We start from the raw sequence: 20,438 nt of genomic DNA on the forward strand, positions 1-20,438 counted from the left end.
AGAGCATCTATTGAATCCCTTAAAGCACCCTTCTTTCTCTATGTCTCACCTTTGGTTATGTTGTACTTTTGCACCTCCTTCTCCCAGGAGGCAAAGCTGGCCTTGAGCACCTCGTTGACCTTGCGATTGGTGCCCGGCGTGAGGGGTGGCAGGGCGGTGGGCACATCTAAAAGATACAATATAAAATTCATAGTTTAGTTTACCATTTCAGGATTGACAGATGGAGAGAGAGAGAGAGAGAAAGAAAGAGAGAGAGAGAGTGGATAACCTTTCAGTCTGCTGTGATTGGTGGACAACTGCTGGAGTTTATGGGCTTTAAGATGGAATTTGCTGGAGAAGCTATGGTAGCCATTGTTGATGTTGTTGTTGTTGCTGATGCCGTTGTTGTTGTTGTTGCAATTCTGAAGGAGGGTCTGATGATGATGATGATGGTTATAGTGGGCGGATCTCACAGGGGGCAGCATGCGACTCTCGCTCCAATCGATCCACTCATTGGTCATAATCAGGCGGTAACTGATTCTCTAGTTGACTTCTCGTTGACTTCTTAACGATTTGTTGCCGCTGTGGGTGCCAAATGTCAAAACAATTCCGAGGGTTGCGAGGGTGGGGTATCTTTTTCGAGATACGAGATGGAGAGAGAGTTTTTCTTCAATTGATTCTAATTGATTGGTGTGTTGTGGTAGCACAATCAAGGCGCGCGCACATTTGACCCCGAAATGTCAGTGAAAGTCGTCACCCCGTTCGCGCCGGTGGCCTGTGGGGTGTATCTGTCGGATACAAATGTATCTCAAGCCTTAATTGCAATTAAGCCGTTAATTGCATGTATATCACAGACGTATTAGCACACTGTCAACAAATAACTCTGGCTAATAGATTTTTCGTATCTTGCTTCAACACTGAACACACACAGACACGCGGGCTACAAATACACTCAAGAGCACACACACACACACAGGCACAGATACAGATACAGATACATTTTCAGAGTTCTAGAGATTTATGGACATTTTTTTAGCGCAAACACACAAAATGTAGTATAACTTTGTAATTCTGTGTTTCTCTGGTGCTGTTGTATCTTTCGGATTTGGCTGGAACGAACTGAAACGAAACGATCGCGTCCGTCGCTGCATATCCGTAGCGACGCCAGCGTCAGAGAGAGATAGCGAACGGCGGAGAGAGCGAGAACCAAATGGAGAGAGCGCGCACGCAAGAGAGCACAAGCAACAAGAATTCATTCATAAAACGAAACGAAACGAACGAAATGCAGAGCGTAACCACAAAGAGAGAGAGAGAGAGAGAGAGAGAGAGCGGCCAGCCAGAGACGGAGAGAGAGCGTGTGTTTGGAACGGAAACGGCCATCATCGGGACAGCAGCAACAGCAACAACTACGGCAACATCTCGTAAAACAACAGAAACAACAAGACCGAAAGAGGGAGTCGGAAAAGGTGGAAGGCAAAAAGGCAGCTAGAAAAAAAAAACACACTAAAAAAACAAAGCAAAAAACCAAAAGCAAACACAAACACAACCAGCGCCAAAGGCAAGCAAGCAGTGTTTTTTTTTTTTTGTTGGTGGTGCTGTATTTTTGGTAATGGGATTCCAGCCGCTGAGGCAACAGGTGACGATACTGAGCCAGCCACCCCCTCCATTGGCATACAGGGTGTGTAACAGGTGCGGGGTAGAAAAAAATAAGGAGTAAAGTAAAGGGAGAGAAGAAAAGTCAGATGGGGGAGCAGAATGTATTGAAAGTTGAAAAATAATCACTGAGGATAGGTAACGACTCGAACTTTCGTCTCGCATTCTGCTGCTTGTTATACTTCTCATATTTATTCCTCTCTTTCTTATAAATTTATCTTCCTTTTTCTTTTCTGCTCTTATTCCATGTTCTCCTTTGGCATATCTTGTTCCTTAATTTTTTAACCAGATTGCTGCCCACACCCCTCGACTACCCCACACACATATGGCAAACTCTACTCAGGTTTCCCCCACTCCCTTTCTCCCTCTTGCACGCACACTTGTGCTCTCGCTCTAGCAACAACACATGATCAACAGACAAGCAATTTATGAATGAATTTCTCGTGTTGCCACACACGCGCATTCGCTTCTTTTGAACAAAAACTCCAGACAAATTGACAAGAACAAAAACAACAACAGCAACAAAGAAAACAACAAAAGTAGAAGACACCAGAAGGAGAGAAAGAAGAAGGAAGTAGCAGCAGAGCAGCAGCAGGCGGCACCAGGCACCAGGCACCAGAGGAAAGGTAATGTAGACTCTACATTGTATAGGTTTTCGTTTCGTTGCGTCAAAAACTCTAAAAACAACAACAAAGATAAGAAAAAGACACCGATACGCTGGCAGAAGAAGCAGCAGCAGGAGAATAGGCAGAATAGACAGAAGAGCAACAACCAAACTACAGCCACCAACAACAATGATCGCTTTCAACGTCGACGTCGACGTCGACTGCTTCCGCTGCTTCCGTTCGATGTATCGAACATTGAAATGCCAGGCGATAAAGGTAGAGCGAGTGAGATAGACAGGGGCCAATGGATGGCGGGAGGTAGGTGGAGTGGAAGCAGTGATGGAGCAGGCAGGAGCGTGTGGATAAGCGGGGGCCGCGTTGCCGCTTCGCTTCAATTACACAAGTATGCGCCATATGTATGCGCATGAGTGTGTGGTTGGGTGTGTGCATAAAGGAAAGAAGTGGGAATACAAGGAGAAGAGCAGCAGCAGCAGAGGTACACTGCAACAAATTGAAGGCTCAATATGCATCACTATTATTTCCTCCGGTGAAAAGTTAACTCTACGATACTTTTAACTCTTGTTACAAGATCTTAAAGCATGAATTTATCCAACTTGTTTTCAGTGTAGCAAACAGCAGAAATCCGATAAAGCTATTATGATGACCATGTACGCAGGTACGAGCCACGAGAGTTTGCTCGCACGGTGCACCAGTACCAGGTAAATTTATGAATGGAAAACAAAACGAAAGGCGAAACGAAACAAAACGAACATCTCGTATGAATGAATTGAAATTACGTGAGGCGACGGCGGGACAGACGGACGAGACAGAGAGACGAAGAGAGATCATTTGGTCATTATCACAAAACCGCATAATTGGCGACAAATGCAGGGATGGGGAGTAAAACCCTTGCCAGCTTTATCTTTGAGATATTGCCTGCACAAAAGATACCAAAGTGGCCCTCCTGTTGCGCATAGTAGTACATGGTGTAGGGTATGGGCATGAGTACTATAACAATTATTACAAGTATGACTTGTAGTCGTAGTCGTAGTCGTCTTCGTCTTCGAGCACTTCAGTTGAAATTACAAAACGTCTGTGCGTGTTCAAAATTCATTATGAGAGAACCCGCTGCTATTCAGACTCAAAGCCCAGACCCTACCATGGGCCACACACATGGCCCACAGAGTGATGGCCACTTGGGGTGCTAATGCCCAGAAGTGCAAGAGAGGAGGCGGAGGGTTGCTCCGCTGATCCTCCTCCGACCCATTCGATTGAAGCAACGCTGCGGTTGGTACAAGGGAGTACTCGTCGCGTACTCGTAATCATATGAGTGAGGTGTTCATTGTTCACTCCTCATCTGATGATCTTCATTACGATAGTTTTTGTTTTTTGCAGTCAGAGATCTTTAAATGGGTCAATCATGCTGACCATGGGGTCTGTCGCTCCTCTTACTGGAAGAGATGGATGGATGCATCTGTTGTTCACGGTGGGCTGCTCTTTTGACTGAGATCTCTGGTATGGATCCCATGGGTGGCACTTAATATGGATTGCATGTGGAGCAATAGTAATATTTTTTCAACATTTACTGATCTTAGCACTGTAGTAATTTCCATTTGTATTATCGATGATCCTATTCTAAAGTTTTTCATAATTTCAGACAGAGCGTTCCTCTTATTTGAATCATACAAAGCATTAATAAGGGGGATTCCCAGTTGTCTAATCCCAACGCTAGAATGTCCCTATCAATGGACCAGTTACACAGTGGCTCAGCTTTGAATACGCCACAAAAGTCACATAGACCACATTTTGTGTGTGAGAATAAATCTCCTCTGCTCAGAGGCTGCCCGACAGTGCTCGTAAGACTCTCGCCTACGCCAAAGGCGCGCTTTTCATATCTAGGATTACGTTCCCATTGACGTCCGTTGCTAGATGTATGCCAATCATTATATGCTCCTAGAGTGAGTAGTATTCCATGTAGAGCACGGCTCTCTCCCTGAGACCTTATCGCAATTCCGAGAATCCCCTGCATCGTTTGTGCTGGCTTGTGAAGAGCACGCGCAAATTTATTAGTGCAGGTTGGAACTGAGAGCTGATTGTGGTGGGGCCTCCTATCGGGCCAGCGCCAGCCTTTCTGATAAGTGTTATCTATGGCCAGAAGTTCTATTCTCGGGTATCCGGATGTTGGCCAAAGTTAACTTCTTATTTTTGCCATAAAATTCATTCATAAACGGCTCTCGAGTGGAGTGGAGTGGAATGGAATGGAATGTGTGTGGTACAATAAAATTCCGATTTCCGTTTCCTGTTTTCATCTGATAACCGTGATAACCGGAACGAATCGAAGAGTACTGATTGTGAAATCGAATCAAACACCATTCCCAAAAGGTGCTGCAAAGGAGGGAAAATTAGCAAACAGCCAAAAGGCAAACAGCAGCCAACTCCGTGGAAAACTCTCTGCCACAAAGACAGGCGCCAGGCAGCAAGGAGCAGGGAGCAGGGAGCACAAGTATTTGCCATTGACTTCCGGTCGTTAGATATTTCATTACCAACTTCAGCCTCCAGCCTCCACCTTTGGAGTGATGGAAGATGGGAGGCGCACTCCCTGGGCGTCGCATTCGCAGGAATGCCGCATTGTGGGCTACGCAGAAACAAGATACAATAGAGAGAGATAACCAGAGACGATGTCTGGGGGTGTCTAGGGTAATTATGTGCAAAATATATAGTGCAATCAATAGCTGTAGCTCTGCTCCTCCCATCCATCGAATGTCCTTTGACATGCATTCATCTATAAAACAATTCCTACCAAGCGCTTGGGGCCAAACAAGGCAACTAATTTGATTGCGATTTTCAAACCGACTCCCAGACATTTGTATGTCTGTATTTAGTTATTTGATTCTTTGGCATAAACGCTGCTTAAATCGTAAATTAAGTCAATAAAAACTTGGACGTTTTAAATGAATACTCTTAAAAATTCAGAAGCAAAATAAATTCTTGGAACAAGCTGAAAATGTTGTCACAGAGTGGGAGAAATAAAGAAGTAAATATTTAAATGCTGGCAAGTAGACTTGTAAATACCCTAAGTAAGAAAAAAAACTACCGAAGCAGTGGAAAACTGTTTAAAAAAAACTTCTACAACACTTTTACTCAGCTCAAAGATCCAAATAAAATGAAATATAAAACTTATCTATTTATTTTCTTTTCTTCTTTTCTGATTTCTATACTTTGCAGAGTATTTGAAAGTTGAAATCTGCCTTCGATTAGCCTTCGATTTCCCTGTGCATTGATTACATTTCCAGGAACCCCATATATGCACTTTTCTAGACATTCATTTCCCTAACATCGCCTATAAAAGACAGCGCAGAGAGACAGACAGAGAACAGAACAGAGAGACTGACAGACAGAAAGGCAGAAAAGAAAGACAGACAGACGGACGGACTGACGACTGGAACTGGAAATTATATTGAAAGCAAATAAATCAAATAATGTTCAGCCAAATTACGACAAAATACACATTCGAGTATAAATAAATATGTATGCATGACAGGAGGTTATCCTCCTGCCGGGAGTTGGGGCACATGAGGCATAAAGCATGAGGCATGAGGCATGAGGCATGGAGTTAAGCGAGCAGTATGAGGTATGGGGCCTGGCTGGGTGATGAGGGGAGTTTTCGATATAAAAATAATTGCAGGAATTGTGTGAGTTGTGTGTTTGTCGACGACGTCGTTCAAAAAAGGTATACAAAAAAAAAAACAGAAATTGAAACTGAAAGAAAATGAAGAGGAAACAAGGCAAGAGACACGGGTGACAGGTAAAGACTAGAATATACCCTCTAATTTGGGTGTTTATTGATGGAATGAGGAATGACAAAAGTAGACAATTATTTTATTTGGCAAATTTATTCAATTGTAATAAATTTTGGTTAGCAGAAGTCTCCATCTCTCCGCACTCTACAAATACCCCGCAATCGAAGCTCTTCGTGTTGCACATTTTGCAGCTGAAACGGCAGAAGTGGAGGGAGAGAGAGAGGAGGCAGAAGCAAGTGCAAAAGAAGGGAAAAGAGGCAGCAGTGGCAGTGGCAGTGGCATCCAAAAGATGCGGCAAGGCGACCCTGGCCACACGACTCCCGTGTCATCTCCCCGAACGGAGTCCTCCTCCGGCCGCCGAGGAGTTGTCGTACGAAACAACAAAAAAAAACTTACGATACTACACCGGAAATATAAAATTACACACTCAACACTTAAACTGCTTGTGTGTGTGTGTTTGTGTATTGGTGTGAGTGCGTTGCATGCTGCAGCTGAGATTCAAGATGCAGTGGCAGTGGCAACAGTGGAAGGTGCACAGGTCTCTCCCCTACCATCACTTTCTGCTGCTGCTGCTGCTGCTGCTGCTGTTTGCTGCAACAGGGTGCAAATCGATCGAACCCATTTTGATGTGTGACTGTCTCTCTCTCTCTCTCTTTCTATCTCTTTGTGTTCTCTCTGTCTCTATTTCTCTGGGGAAAAAGTAAATTAATTGCCCAATTTCTGACGTAGGTAGGGAGTCCTCCCTCCTTCACGTCTCCTGCCATCGACATCGGACATGAAAAGTGTTGCACCTCAGGTGTGTTCCACAATTATGGGAATATTTATTTAGCAAATTACACTCGGACATACAGTCGGAGGATTTGGCGAGGATGAATGGAGATCAAATGGAATCATACGAGTGCTTATAATTAAGGGATTACTCAAGGAATTATGGCGGATAATAAAGGAGAAGTTTTGAGGGAATGAAGATGAATAAATATGACTGGCCAAGGGAAAAAGTGTTCTTCTTGATATGACTTTTATGAAATAAATGGAAGCGAAATGGAAGCTGCACTCTTTGGGGAGTCTCCAAGCCTTAAGTGTATCTCTAAACTCCACTCCTCTTGCCACACGATGCTCCCCAATCTCTAGTCCCCTCTCAAGTTCCTGCCTTCAATGAAGGACACACGAAATTCGCAGAAAATAAAATTCCCACGCACTTGAACTTGAATTTTGTTTTATTTTGTGCGCGGTTCGGCTCTTGTTATTTTGACAGATTCCAATATTGTATGCTTTTGCTTGGCAGAAAAAAGACTCAAGTTACACAAATACTCAGACACAGACACGAACACTTGTGGCGGAGGACAATGGGAGTCCTGGAGAGTCTTGCTGCAGCAGCTTTTACCTGCTAATGATCCTACAAAAGTTTTGTGCCCCAGGGATAGAAAGGATCATCCAAAGATGGAAGTAAATACCCTGCCCCCAGGATGGGTCATAAGCGACTTGTAGACGGACTTTGGGAAGAACTCTCTCTGTACGCCTCCTCTTTAGTGCTCTTTGTAATCCCGCTCTGTAGATCTTTAGATCAAGGACTTCTCTCCTGGCTGCTTGGCGTCTTTGGCGTGGGAAAAATCAACCCAAAAATTTCGCTTCTCGTTTTTGGGGATCTTGAAGGCAGCAGCCTTCTTTTTGGCTTGTCCTCTGTAAAATATTCCCCAAACGAGAGATCTTGTCTCCCCCTCGATAATTCCAGCCAGCCGCTGAATATTCGAAGGGGACGACAAACTGCACTTGGGATCTGGATATGGAGTAAGAGAATGTGGAATGGGGAATGGGGAATGGCCCTTGAGTCATCACCAGGTCGGCTGGGCAGACAGGTAGACCTCGTGATGAAGAACCTTCGGATAACAAAGGCAGCCCGCTGTCTAGCCTGCAAAAAAAAATATCAACCGATAGACTGCTTGACCAGGCAGTTAAAGATACCGATACATATGTATATGGACACATGGAATGTGGACTCCGATTATGAAAATACTTGTAGATAAAGTGAAATTCTGGGAAAACTCTTGCCCTACAGTCAATGGCTGTGGCTTGTGTCGCCAAGTGGTTCGGTTCTGTTATGTTCTGTCGCTTCTGACTTTAATTTGGTTTTTTCTTTCAATTTTAATTTCATTCAATTAGTGACAAAAATCTTTGTCGATTCACAATTTCCTCTGAGGGGATAGCGAGAGAGAGAGAGAGAGAGAGAGAGAGAGAGAGCTGTACGCATGCGCAGAAGTTCGTTCCTTCGTTCCCTCGTTGATTCCGTCTTTAATCTTTTAATTGTTCTCTAAATTGGATGGTGGGAGGCTACACAGACGGACAACAGCACAGACCAGCGACTCTCTGTCTAATTGCATTTATTCATAGTGATTTATTCAGAGCACTCATAGTTCATACTCATACTTGTGCGGAGAGTAAATTGAATCAACAAAAGAGATTCCGAAAGCAAAAGTCAAGACCAAAAGGTTCATACGAAATGTGTGTAATATTTTTGTGCTGATAATAATTATACTTGATTATTTCTCAAATATTCTACGAAATTATTGGAAGCTCTTTTGTAAAACTGTAAGTTCCAGGAACTTGAACAATTTCCAGCAAAAAATAAATGCCGCCAAAAAGTGAAAAACGGTTTGCTGTTTCCCTCCCGCCATCGAAAAACAAAAACAACCGAAAAAACAAAAAAAAAACACAACAGAAACAACAGAAGGAGAAAAAAACGCAACGATCCATGGATACAGTAAAAATGTTTATTTAGCAAACGATCAACGGGGGAAAGAATACCAAAAATATACACACATATATAGACAAGAGAAGGTGGAAATCCCCCAACAATGGGGGCTGCTGCTGCCTCATAAAGTTGATGATCAAACGAAAACTCTCACATGGAAAAGGAGAGAGAAACAGAGAGAGAGAGGAGCAGAAAGAGAGTGTGTGGAAGGTGTGTTGTGTGATGCCAAGACAATGCCAAAACGGAACTGAGATCAATCGTCTCTCTGTCCCAGATATTCACTCTCTGCCTCTCACCCCAAACTGGCCCGAAAAATTTGATCGGATATTTTGCCTTTGGGGGCGAAAAAGCAAATAAATTCATTTTTAATATGCCACAAGGAAGCCCAATTGAAGAATGAAAGACACGCACTAAGGAATACCCCTTAAACGAGGTTTTGTGTGGAATATTGGGTGTCAAAAGTTATAGCATTTGGCTGAACTTTGGCTCATACGTGGAGCAGTACGTTTTCTACAGAATATCTGCATTTTTAAATGTTTTTGATAGGTATAAAGGTATGTAAACCAGTTTTAGATACTCCAATTCTTAAAGTGTCTAAGATCTAAGAGCTCGTACACCATAAATCGGCACATCTCTTGATCTTCAAGCCCAGAACACAATATGCCCTCTCATTGGTTTTATCCAGCAGCAAACATTAAGCAACGTCGATGGTTTTTTTAACATTTTATGGGTATTTTGTTTCAAGCAAGAAAAACAAGCGCACAGAGACATTAAAGAATCAAAACAGAGAGACCGACACAGAGATACAAAGTAGAGGACACCGACAGACAGTGCGGCATTTCCATGCAACTTCAGCGGAACTTGGCCGAATGTTTACAAACAAATAGACAAAAACATAATGCTAAAAAATATAGTAGATCGACTACCGATTTTCCCCGATTAATATATGAACATAGTTTTGGTGGAATAGATTTCTGTTTATTTTGAGCAAAACAAAACATCAAACGACAAACGATAAACGGCAAAACAATGAGAAAATTTACTAGAAATAATATCACACAAAAATCAATGTTTATGATGGTTCCCCTATCCCCTCTGCAGAGTATACTATCTTCCTGCTTTCAGATCTGAGATCTCCAGAGATCTGTTTCACAAATTATGAGTTGTATCCACGGGGGGGGGTGGTGTGTGGGAGATGGGGATTCTATAGATCAAAGAGCCTACATGTGTTTGTTGCCACTGCACTTGTTGTGTGTGTGTGTAGTTGGTTCCCTCTTTATTGAGGGGGGGGAGGAGGAAAGATACATTCATGAAAGGTGTGAATAAAGTGGCACTCGTTGGCACCAGCGGAAGACTGCCGTATGAATGTCTGATATCAAACAGACACGTTGGCAACGCTGTTTGAAGTGCAATCAGCATTCAGATTGTTCACGATTCTATATATATATACCCCGATATAATCGATGTATAACCATAAAGTATAACACACTAAAGGCCGAGCCGCTTTATGAAAGGAAATGACCGAACGGCCGCGAATGAAGTGATTGTAGATCTGAAACAATCGTAAAGTTTAGATTTCTGTGAAGTGGGATTTGATACGAGAAAGATCATGAATACCTTAATCCGAGCGATTGCTGCTATTCTCCTCCTTTCAATCACATCCACCCCCCAAGAGATTCACAAACCACCGCAAACCAAAATCGCATTAGCTGAAACAACCAGTCAATCGATGGCTGATCTGAGGTGTAACATAGAAGCCAATGACTGCTTGACTGACAGTTTGAGTGACTGATTAATTGACTGGCCAATGGATCCACTCTATCGCAGACAAACTCCCATCAAAATCATTGCCAAAACCTCAAGGAAATATCACATAAAAATATGTTTACATATAGAGAATAAAATCGCATAAATCTTTGGGCCATTGAGCAACCCAACGAATGAGCAGACATATTTTTAATCAAGCACTCATTAAGTCTACAAGATCTGGCAATATAATTAAGAGAAATTAGACTTCGGGGACTGACTTCATGATCATCATCATGAATGGATGGATGAGAGATGTAAGATGGGAGAGACGACCTGTTGGATCTGCCACTGGGATTGTTTCGTTGTTTAACGATTTTGCAATTCAGCTGTCGATCATTTCATTCATAAAAATATACTCATACTCATACACAAGTTGGTTGATCTGGAAAATCCATCGATCCATTCAGCCACCCGCCGCCTGCTGCTGCTCCGATCTTTGTGTCTCTCTCTCTCTGCCCCATCGGTCCACTACAAACGAAGTGATTAATTCATGTAGTGGCTGGCTGGCTGGCTGGCTGGCTGGCAGTATTCGTATTTGCCGTTTTCTCAATGAAAAACTGGTTTCATCGATCGATGCTGTGTCGCTGCTGCTGCTGCTGCTGCTGCTGCTGCTGCCCGTTGTTGATATTGGGGTTTATGTTATTATATTCATCCTCACCTGATCCCCAGTACCACAGATCTCCCCAGCAGCTGCTCATCCGGTCAATGTGAGAAAAAACTAAAAACAAACGCAGCAAATTTCCTCTTAGAGTGAGCGATTACAACGAATATTGAATGCTCTACTGAGGTAATCTATGCAGATCTACAAACTAAATATTATAAACTGTCCATTAAATCTCTTGCATGGCATTTAGCCTGATAAAATCCCGATCCAAGCTCCCTATAGAAGTACTCCAACCCATGTTATTAGGGTATTCCCCTCCAACAAAGTGCAGCAAAATAGACGCATGCAACTTTTTCTTTTTGGTTTTAGGAGGCTGCGGCTGCGGCTGCTGCTGCCTGCCAAGCAGGAGTTGCAGGACTGGGGTCCGATGCTGCAGTTGTAGTTGTAACTGAAGCAGAAGACTTGTAGCTGTATCTAAAGTCTGCGATGTAGTTGTATCTGGCATGGGTTGGGCTGGGGATGGGTTGCTGCCTGCTGATCAACCGGCCAGATATTTCGCAGAGTCGAAGCGAATGAAGTCGAGTGAATGATGTGGTGGCTGGTGGCTGGTGGCTGGTGGCTCAGGAGGGATCCCGATTCCCGCTCTCGTGCCAAATGAAATGCGAAAGTTGCTGCTTGGCCCCAACGTGGACAACACACAACAGCAACAATATATCTATATCTGACATTCAAATCAGCTTAGAAAAGTGCAGCCAGCAGGCAGGCAGCCAGCCAGCCTCGATTCGGTGGGGGCACAGGCACAGGCACAGGCACAGGTTCAACCTATTTGCAGCATCCGCAGAGCAGAGCAGCGGCAAAAGGAAGCTGCTGCTGCTGCTGCTGCTGCTGCTGCACAGTTTTTTCCCCCCATTTTTGCGGAAGTTTGTCAAGCAGCAAGAAAACAGTTAATGGACACAGGATATGTTTCCGGGCCAAACGGGTTTCCACCGCGAGTCGAGTATCTTCGCTCTTTGGCGTCTCTCGTTCGATGTGTCTAAAGTTATTAATTATCAATTTGTTTGTGTAATCAATGAATGGGAACTGGAACTTGGAACTCCAAAGCCAGCTCAGCACAAAACTCGCTCTGGCAGAGGCCAAAAACTAGTCCGTTCTCCATTTGTGTGCCTCGATTGTAATCATACGAGGCCTGAGATCATTCAAAGCCCACAACAGATCTCTCGTCGTTAATTGCCTTTTAATTGCTATGGGAAGTTCGGTTTAATATTTAACACACACAATATTTACATTATCAATTCATTCACAGAAATTATTATGCATAAATCAGCCACGAAATAAATATCTACTCGATATCAATGGGAAATGGCACACAGGGGATCCATCCGCAGATCATTCAACCCCACAAAAATTATACCAAACGGAAGGCGAATTGCTAACGGATTGCTGAGAATCGGAAATACAGTTTGATCGGAGTTTAAACATATTCTAATGGAGCGATTTCTAATGTAGTTTTGGGCAAAAGTTGCACAATTTTGAGACCATTTTCTATGGCCATTCACTTACTTTCAGCTATCAGCTCTCAATCTAATACAAAAACTTCAAGATGGAATGATTCCCATAACAATTATGCCACTAACAATTTCAATCAACTTTCAATTATCCCAGAGAAGAGTTTTCCCTCAATTTTCTACAACTTAAATTAAGATGAAGAACCCCCACCCCACGCAATTTTTAGTCGTCCACTTTGAGAGAAGTCAATTTCCATTTAATCGAATAAACCAATATGAATATCGATAATTAGGCGTAGCGAAAGGAAAAATTCCCCCCAAAAGGAAGTTCAAGCGAAAGATAAACACGAGTGCGATTCTGATGCTGATCGGATCTCTTGAAGAAGAGACTGAGAGGCCGAGACCAGAGCATAAGACGATGTCGCGCGGCTTACAACAAACAAAGAGAAGAGACGAGAAGAGCAGCGCCGTCTCTCCGTCTCTCTCTCTCTCTCCCTGCCCTCTCAGATGAATCCAATGATCGTGTGGAGATGCTCAGGCAGAAGGCAGGCCCAGGCACTGGGGATTGGATCGTATCTGAAGCGAAGCTCAGAGGCCGGTCGGAGGCTGTCGGAGAGACTGGAAAATACAGTAGCCGGGCGGAGTGCGGTAGCCGAGTAGCAAACAAATTACACACAATTCAAACTCCAAACAGAGGATTTCACAGCAGCGCCGAAGCACCACCGAAAGAACAAGAACAACATCATTATTATCGGGCATCGGGGGCCTTTATGTCCAAGAACTGATGCTCGAAGAAGAGCGACTTGGGGACTGGCGCTACAGCTACCCATCGAGTCCAAACAGCAGGGGCACCCCAACCCCCAACCCACACTCAAATATACAGCAGCAACGATCATTAAACGAACATCATCATGATGATCGTAGACACAAGAACGAATCAGATGGGGAGAGAGAGAGAGAGAGAGAAGTGTCGTTATTCTGTTGTTGTTGTCATCGTCTTCTGGTGGTTGGTTGGTTTGTTGACTACTGTTCAATGGGAAAGCAAAAGGCAACTGCTGCGGGGGTACACCGAATATGGAAATACACTAACATATAAACAACGAATGTGCCTAAGATACTCAAAGAAATATAGCAAAATAAATCTATTAATATTAATATTTGTTTACAGATTGTTAGCTATGTTATTCCAGTAGTTCCAACAGCTGCCCACAACAAAGCACCCACCCGGTTACCCTTTCCATTACAACCTTTCCTTACACAACTCCAATAGTCTCCATCTTACAAGAGAGTATCCCATTCTGAAGATGATGATGCTGTTGCTAGCATTGTGCCTGTGGTGGCCTGTGGATCTCTTGGGTTGGAGATTCTGTCGTTCGTCGTTCCATCGTTGATTCGTCGTCGTTCGGTTGCTGCTTCTGCTGCTGCTGCTCTGCCGCTGCTGCTGCTGCTGCTGCTGTGTGTATTTTTTTCGGTTAGTAAACCGGATGTTCCTAATCATTGCTAGTTTGTGCCTCAAATTAAATATGCTTCTCCATCGTTTATCGTATCCGTGTGTGTACGTATCTTTTGTTTGTTTGTGTGCCCGCCTGCCTGCTGACTGCCATGCAGATAGATTATAGAGTGAGTCTACCATATACTAGATGGATTTTGTATCCATGAATACACACTCGCGAAATGGTCTCCTATGTCTGGCCATACGTAGCCCCAAATCATGAATGAAATTTGTTTGCCTTCGAGTGACGCATCGCTGTCTCCAGGGGGTGGCATCAAAAATATGTCAGGAAGATAACTTCAGGCACAACTTCCTTCTGCCAAAAGTTGGCTAACTCTTGCAGTTATGTGTGCATTCATTCATTCACTGATTCATTCATTCATACTACTCGTTTGTGTATCTGAGAGCCGCACAACTGGTTGTGTGCTCTTTTAATTGATAGAACATCCAACGGACAGCACAAACAGCAACAAAAACACATGCATAAATTCAGTTTTCATCAACATCAATTAGCAATAATTATTCAGTAGCGTATAAGAGAGGGGGAGCGGGAAATGGAGTCGCTGTCATGTCCCCCAAAGTGGAGCAAAAGTTCTTCCTTTTATTTGAAGTCAAGAAGAAGGCACCGATCGTGACCGTTCCCCTAAGCGAAAGGCACCAAATTGCAGCATTAGAAATGGAAGCCCTTTTATAGCTTTCACACACTCCAGGGGCTAAATTAATAGAAGCCACTAAAACCTGCCGAAAATCTAGACAGACCCGAAACCCAATCAAATCTAAATGGAGTGCTGCCCTTAAGTATCTTTAAGCCATTTGCTTTGCATTAATTAAAAGATACTTTCGTAATGCATTCAAATCAAATGTCTCTCAAGCCGTAAAAACATTTTGTTTGTGGCCGATTCCAGTTTCCAGTTTCCAGTTCTCGGGCCATTAATTGATAACTGAATTTCGAATAGGGGCTATCGAAATGTGTGTGACGGTGGGGAACTATTAGCCATCCCGCTGATAAAAATTGAATTTACAACTCCACAAAAGGGTAACAAAATAATATTAATTGTTTTTTAAATAAGATGCCAAGACATGTGGCGCCACACAGCCCCCCACACACACACACTTGGGGGGAAACTAACTCAATTTTCCACATTGTAAATTACGGAAAGATCTTCTTCGAGAGGGTTCCGATTGATAACTTATTTGACTTTGGGTTTTCTTTCAGCTGGCAAATGAAGTTGCAATTTGTTTGGTGGGATAATAAGCCCACGCTGTGGCAATCTCTGAATGGAATGCATTCCTCCATTCCCCTTCCTTCACTCGTGGACCCTCTTTAATCTGCACTTTCGTGGCACTTCCTACTATATGGAGCATAGCACCTGGCCGCCTGGCAGCCTGGCCGCTTCGCCCTAGGACCCACAATGATGATGATGATCGAAAACTGGCTGCGAGTCCAACTGCCACCACCCCCTTCGCATTTGCATTTGCCCATTGATCATTAGACTATTTTTAATAGAGAGATACGCAGCGAAGAGAAACAGGACTCTCCGGCAGTCCCCTCCGTTTGCTCATAGGAGAGACCTGTTTTACAATGCCACAAAAGTGGTTTGGTCAGCTGTTTCATTGGTGCCCCACCACCACGCCGCACCACTCCCCCAAATGTGCCACCTCCTGCGCTATTCTGGTTGCCGCAAAAGTTTCACCTGCTCCAATGTTGCAGTTGCAGTTACAGCTTGCAGCTTGCAGCTTGCGTGTGCGAGTCTCGAGTGTTTGTTGGCATTAGCCATGAGGTCGAAAAGGAAAATCAGAGGCTCCCCCTTTTGGCTCCTTCTACCAGTCTGCTTGTCTTCTGCCTCCTAGAGTTGCTGCTGATGATGCAGCAAAAGAGTTGCAAGAGTCAGAATTTTCACACTCTGCCACTGAGCAATGCGGCAACGGTGGCGGTGGCGGTGGCGGCTACCTAAACAATTGAGGGTCGAAACCAAATTAAAATATAAAATTAAATGAATTTCAACAGAGCTAAGAGTGGGTGGTAGCGGGCTGTGGCAGGGGAAGGGGCAGGGGCAGGGGCTTCGGGTGCATTGACAAACAAATTTATGTGGAGAGCCACAAATCTTGTGTGTTTTGGGGAGGTTTCAAATAAACAAAACTAAATGCTTAAACGCCGAATAAATTAACTAGCGATTCGAGCACCGAGCTAGGGAATAAATACAGTACAACTACAGTGCGTTTCACAAGTGTAAGACAAAGAACACAGAAGGGGGAAAAGGAAGTTGAAGAGTTATAAACTTTAAGAAACTACGAGAAATGGGAAATAAATTGAAGGAAATGCCAGAAAATATATCAAAAGGTTAAGGGGATTTTCCGTCCTATACACATGTACCGCACTGTTTCACTGTACTTATATAAATATATTTTCGTTGTACAAACAAATTTATGTCTGTTCCAGTCACACACAAGCGATCCCCCAATCCATTCCTCTCGGAATTCGATACAATTGGTGGATCGGTGGATGGGTGGATGGGTGGATCGGTGGGTGTTATGGTCAGCGTCAGAGGCGGCGAGGATTTCAAATGCAGGCAGCTAAAGGCACTCGAACACACACACAACACACAACACACACTGAAGAGTAGAAAAACACTCAATAAAATTCGTTGATAAATTGTTTTCGGCATCAAAGGTAACCCACTGTGCGAATGGCGCTATCCACGGATTACAGCTTACCCTCCCCCTGCCACATGCCACATGCCCCCCTCCTTCCTTCTGCCACTTGCCACTTGCCACTTGCAGCAATCTTCTATGAGAATTTATCGATTGTTTTTGTTTAGAGAATTCTCTGGTCTGAATAGACACAAAAGCGCCAGAGCCGACAACATTTCTGTGTGGTTCGAAGATGGGAAAGGGGAATCACAAGGCGATTTGAGAGGGCTCAGGGGATGGGGTTGCCATGGGGCAGGGGCTGGTCCTACTCAAGATCTCATGATAGATCTGACAATAGATTTCGAGTCTATTCATACATCACAAAATCTCTTTTTCCCCTGAAGGAAAGTTATGGCACGAGCTCGGGGGATATAAAACATTCTGTTTGGCTATTTATGGGATATGTTCTTGCTATAATTTTGATCAAAAACCAAGCGATTGATTGCTGGAGAATTGTGGGTATAATATAGACAAACATTTCTATTAATTTCCCATAACTATCACCCAATCGTCTTTTGCTCTTAAAAGCCTAAAGGTGACACGATCTAAAAACGCATTCAAGAGGCAAAGAGAGTTTAAAGTGCCGCAACGAAATGGCTTTTAATTCAAATGACAATTGCAGAAAAGGCATTCAAAATACACAGAGAGAGAGAGAGAGAGAGAGAAAACCCATTAGGCGTTACGAGCAAGGGGCCGGCGCAGGGAGGGAGGGGAGATGTTCAGCTTAAACTTTAATTTGAAAATGCTGAACAAATTATGACAGTGCAGAAAATGAGTCCCAAAAGGCAATGGGCCAAGACAATACGAATAAGTCATAGGGCCTATTGTTTTTTGGGCCAATTGAAGCGTTAAATTATCAATTGGCCAGGCCAGAAGGGGTTGAAGAGCTGGCAGCGTTAAATTGGCCAAAAGAGCAGCGGCCGGGCTAGTCGGCGGACACGCTTCAATTGCTGATCATCGATCGATGGATGGATATAGATGAAACAGTCTACTCCTGGAAGAGCAGGCAGTCAGGCAACTGGAAAATGATGTTTGTGGCAGGTGTTCGTACTCTGACGATCCATAAATATGGATCGGTTTGATCGGTTCGATCGGATCCTATCCTGCGTGTGCCGCATATGATTCAGTTTCTCAGCGATTGCGATTATCAATTGGTCCGTCCGACGACGGTTGCTAAATCATCCAAATGCAATTGAAGCTGTCCCAAGAACGGGTTTCCACACATGCCGCAATTTGTTGCCATCTAATCTGGGTACAAGTATCTTTGTATCTGTAGCTCTCTGTGCGTGTGTGTGTGTGTGTGTGTAAGTATCTCAGAGGCTGCTTCGTGGACAGGTTGCCTTTTGTTGCATTAATTGATTCATATTTGCTTTGCAGCCATTTCCTAATGGGATTTCAGACATTTCCTTTTAGATACGATTGTATCTTATATCTCTGATCTGTGTCCCATATTTGGTATTTATGATTAATTGAATTTAGCCTAAAATGGTCTCTAATTGACTCTGCATTAATTTGTATCTTTTTCTTTTAGCATTTGTCTAAATTATCAAAATAATTTACTAGATGGCACGCGCAAGAGTTTCTTTTTAAATCACTTCTGCCATTTAGGGCAAGGAAACAAAAGTCAAATATTTCAATGGCCTTCAAATTTGTGTTTTATGCAGTTATGTTTTATGGTAGAAATTAAAAAACTTATCGAATGTTGATTGAATTATTTCATTAACTCCAGATGATTGAGATTTCCAGAAGGGCGATAGTCACAAGTCCACATAGCTCTCGTTTATAGTGTTTGGCAGCTACCTCAATTTACAACAATATGGGAGCAGGAATTTCAATGAATTCAAGAGTAATTCAACTTTCAAATGTTATTAATTAATTAAAAAGAGTTTTCAGGAGCCAGCAGCGCTACGCTTTTCTTTGGAACTACTATCTACATGGCAGCGCAGTGGCGCTCCAAGATGTCATGGTTGGAACTTCAGCTTTTACATTACCGTTTCATACATGCCAGCTTTCGTCAGAATGCCTATCGATATCAGCCAAGAGCACGCTGCCATGAAACTGATATTTAGAAGAATAAATTAGCGCCAAGTTCAAACGTAAAGTTATGCTGCACGACTAGGATTGGTTTTGTTTAAATTCTGCACAATATAGCGCACGACAGCATTGCAGCGCGCACATCCCACATCTCCCTCTCACATGAGGAGCTCTGGTCACAAATCCAATTGAGAATAAATAAATAATAAATAAATAACAACATAAAAATTCTCTAAGATGAAGCTTCAAAGACAAGTCAAGGGTTTTTTACCATTAAAACACAGCTTGAACCCACAAGAAACGAACCTTTTCAATACAGTATTGCTACTATTTGAGATCTTTTTTAACTTAAATTTTCTTTTATTATTTTAAATTTTCATCCCTCTGTCTGGTTTCCTTTCCTTTTTGTTAACCACTTTGTTAATCACCCGCAAGTGCAGAAACATATTTATTGTTGCTGTTCTTTTCGATTTTTCGATCTTTCAAGGTGTAGGCTAAGTGCATTAAAGTGTCTCCAGCCAGGGCAACCCCTCGGCCCCACCACCACCCTTTTAGATAACGAAATCGAGGGGCCTCTTATCGCGCAGCTACAAATATCGGCTCACTATCTCTCTCTCTCTCTCCTATTGTGCCTCCTCTTTGGCAAGAGTACGGGGCAGATTGGAATAAAAGTGAGTGTTTTTTTTTTGTTGGTAAGTTCAAATTGGTGAAGGTCGCACGCGTCTGCTGTACGAGGGTTACCTGAGAACTTTTCAGTTTGCTCGATTTATGTGCATAGTAAGAGGTTTCTCCCTCCCCTCTCTCACTCACTGTCTGTATGTCTCGTTAGGTCTCCCCCTACAATATGTCTCACTCTTTTTCGGTTCGTGATTATTAGCCATGTGCTGGGCTTTTTACAAACGCAACAACAATAGCAAAAAACAAACAAAGAGAGAGAGAGAGAGAGAACAACAAATGCTGATAATTTGTCCATGGGATGCTCTCAATTTAGACACATCCGTTCTACACTGAGAGAAAAAAGAGGGATACATCCGTTCTACACAGAGAAATGAGACAAACAACTTTTGTTTTTGTTAACGATTTACATATTTTAAGAGAGCAAAGAGAATAGTGGAGGAAAGAAGCGTGGAAGAAAGGGAAAACAGATTAGTGCGGAACTACTTGATGGCGATTAGATTTCCAGAGGGTACTGTCCCCTAAGAGGAATTCCAGAGGGAGAGCGATAAGGTTTATTTTGAGAGTAACTTTTTTTTAAGACAAGCAAATAATGGTCATATTTATAACGCGTCCAAATTATGCAACCACAAAGGCCTCAGCCCATGAGGATTCTTGTCAAAAATCATCAGGCATCCCCTTTTACTGTACCGTATAAGCACTGTATGCACTGTTGATTTATTTCTATGCCTTCAATATGCAATTTCCGATCGAAAAATGCAATCATGAAATTATACAATAATATTAAATTAAAAGCCTCCCCCCACCCCACTTTACGAACAAACAAACAAAACTAAAATGCG

General features: G+C 43.1%; 1 protein-coding gene across 4 annotated transcripts in view; it reads right to left on the minus strand.

The window, feature by feature from the left end:
* The window catches only part of LOC117583057 (ETS-like protein pointed), a 77,037-nt gene that overhangs the window by 42,909 nt on the left and 13,690 nt on the right, over positions 1-20,438 (minus strand). For 3 of the 4 annotated variants that reach the window (XM_034271224.1, XM_034271223.1, XM_034271228.1), the window contains exon 4: positions 50-166. In XM_034271224.1, the coding sequence (XP_034127115.1) occupies positions 50-166 (117 nt within the window). Of the gene's footprint in view, positions 1-49; positions 167-268; positions 929-20,438 lie in introns of those variants that run through there. The other variant, XM_034271225.1, reaches the window with a different exon arrangement.

Source organism: Drosophila guanche, unplaced genomic scaffold (genome assembly GCF_900245975.1).
Source record: "Drosophila guanche unplaced genomic scaffold, DGUA_6, whole genome shotgun sequence".
Taxonomy (NCBI): domain Eukaryota; kingdom Metazoa; phylum Arthropoda; class Insecta; order Diptera; family Drosophilidae; genus Drosophila; species Drosophila guanche.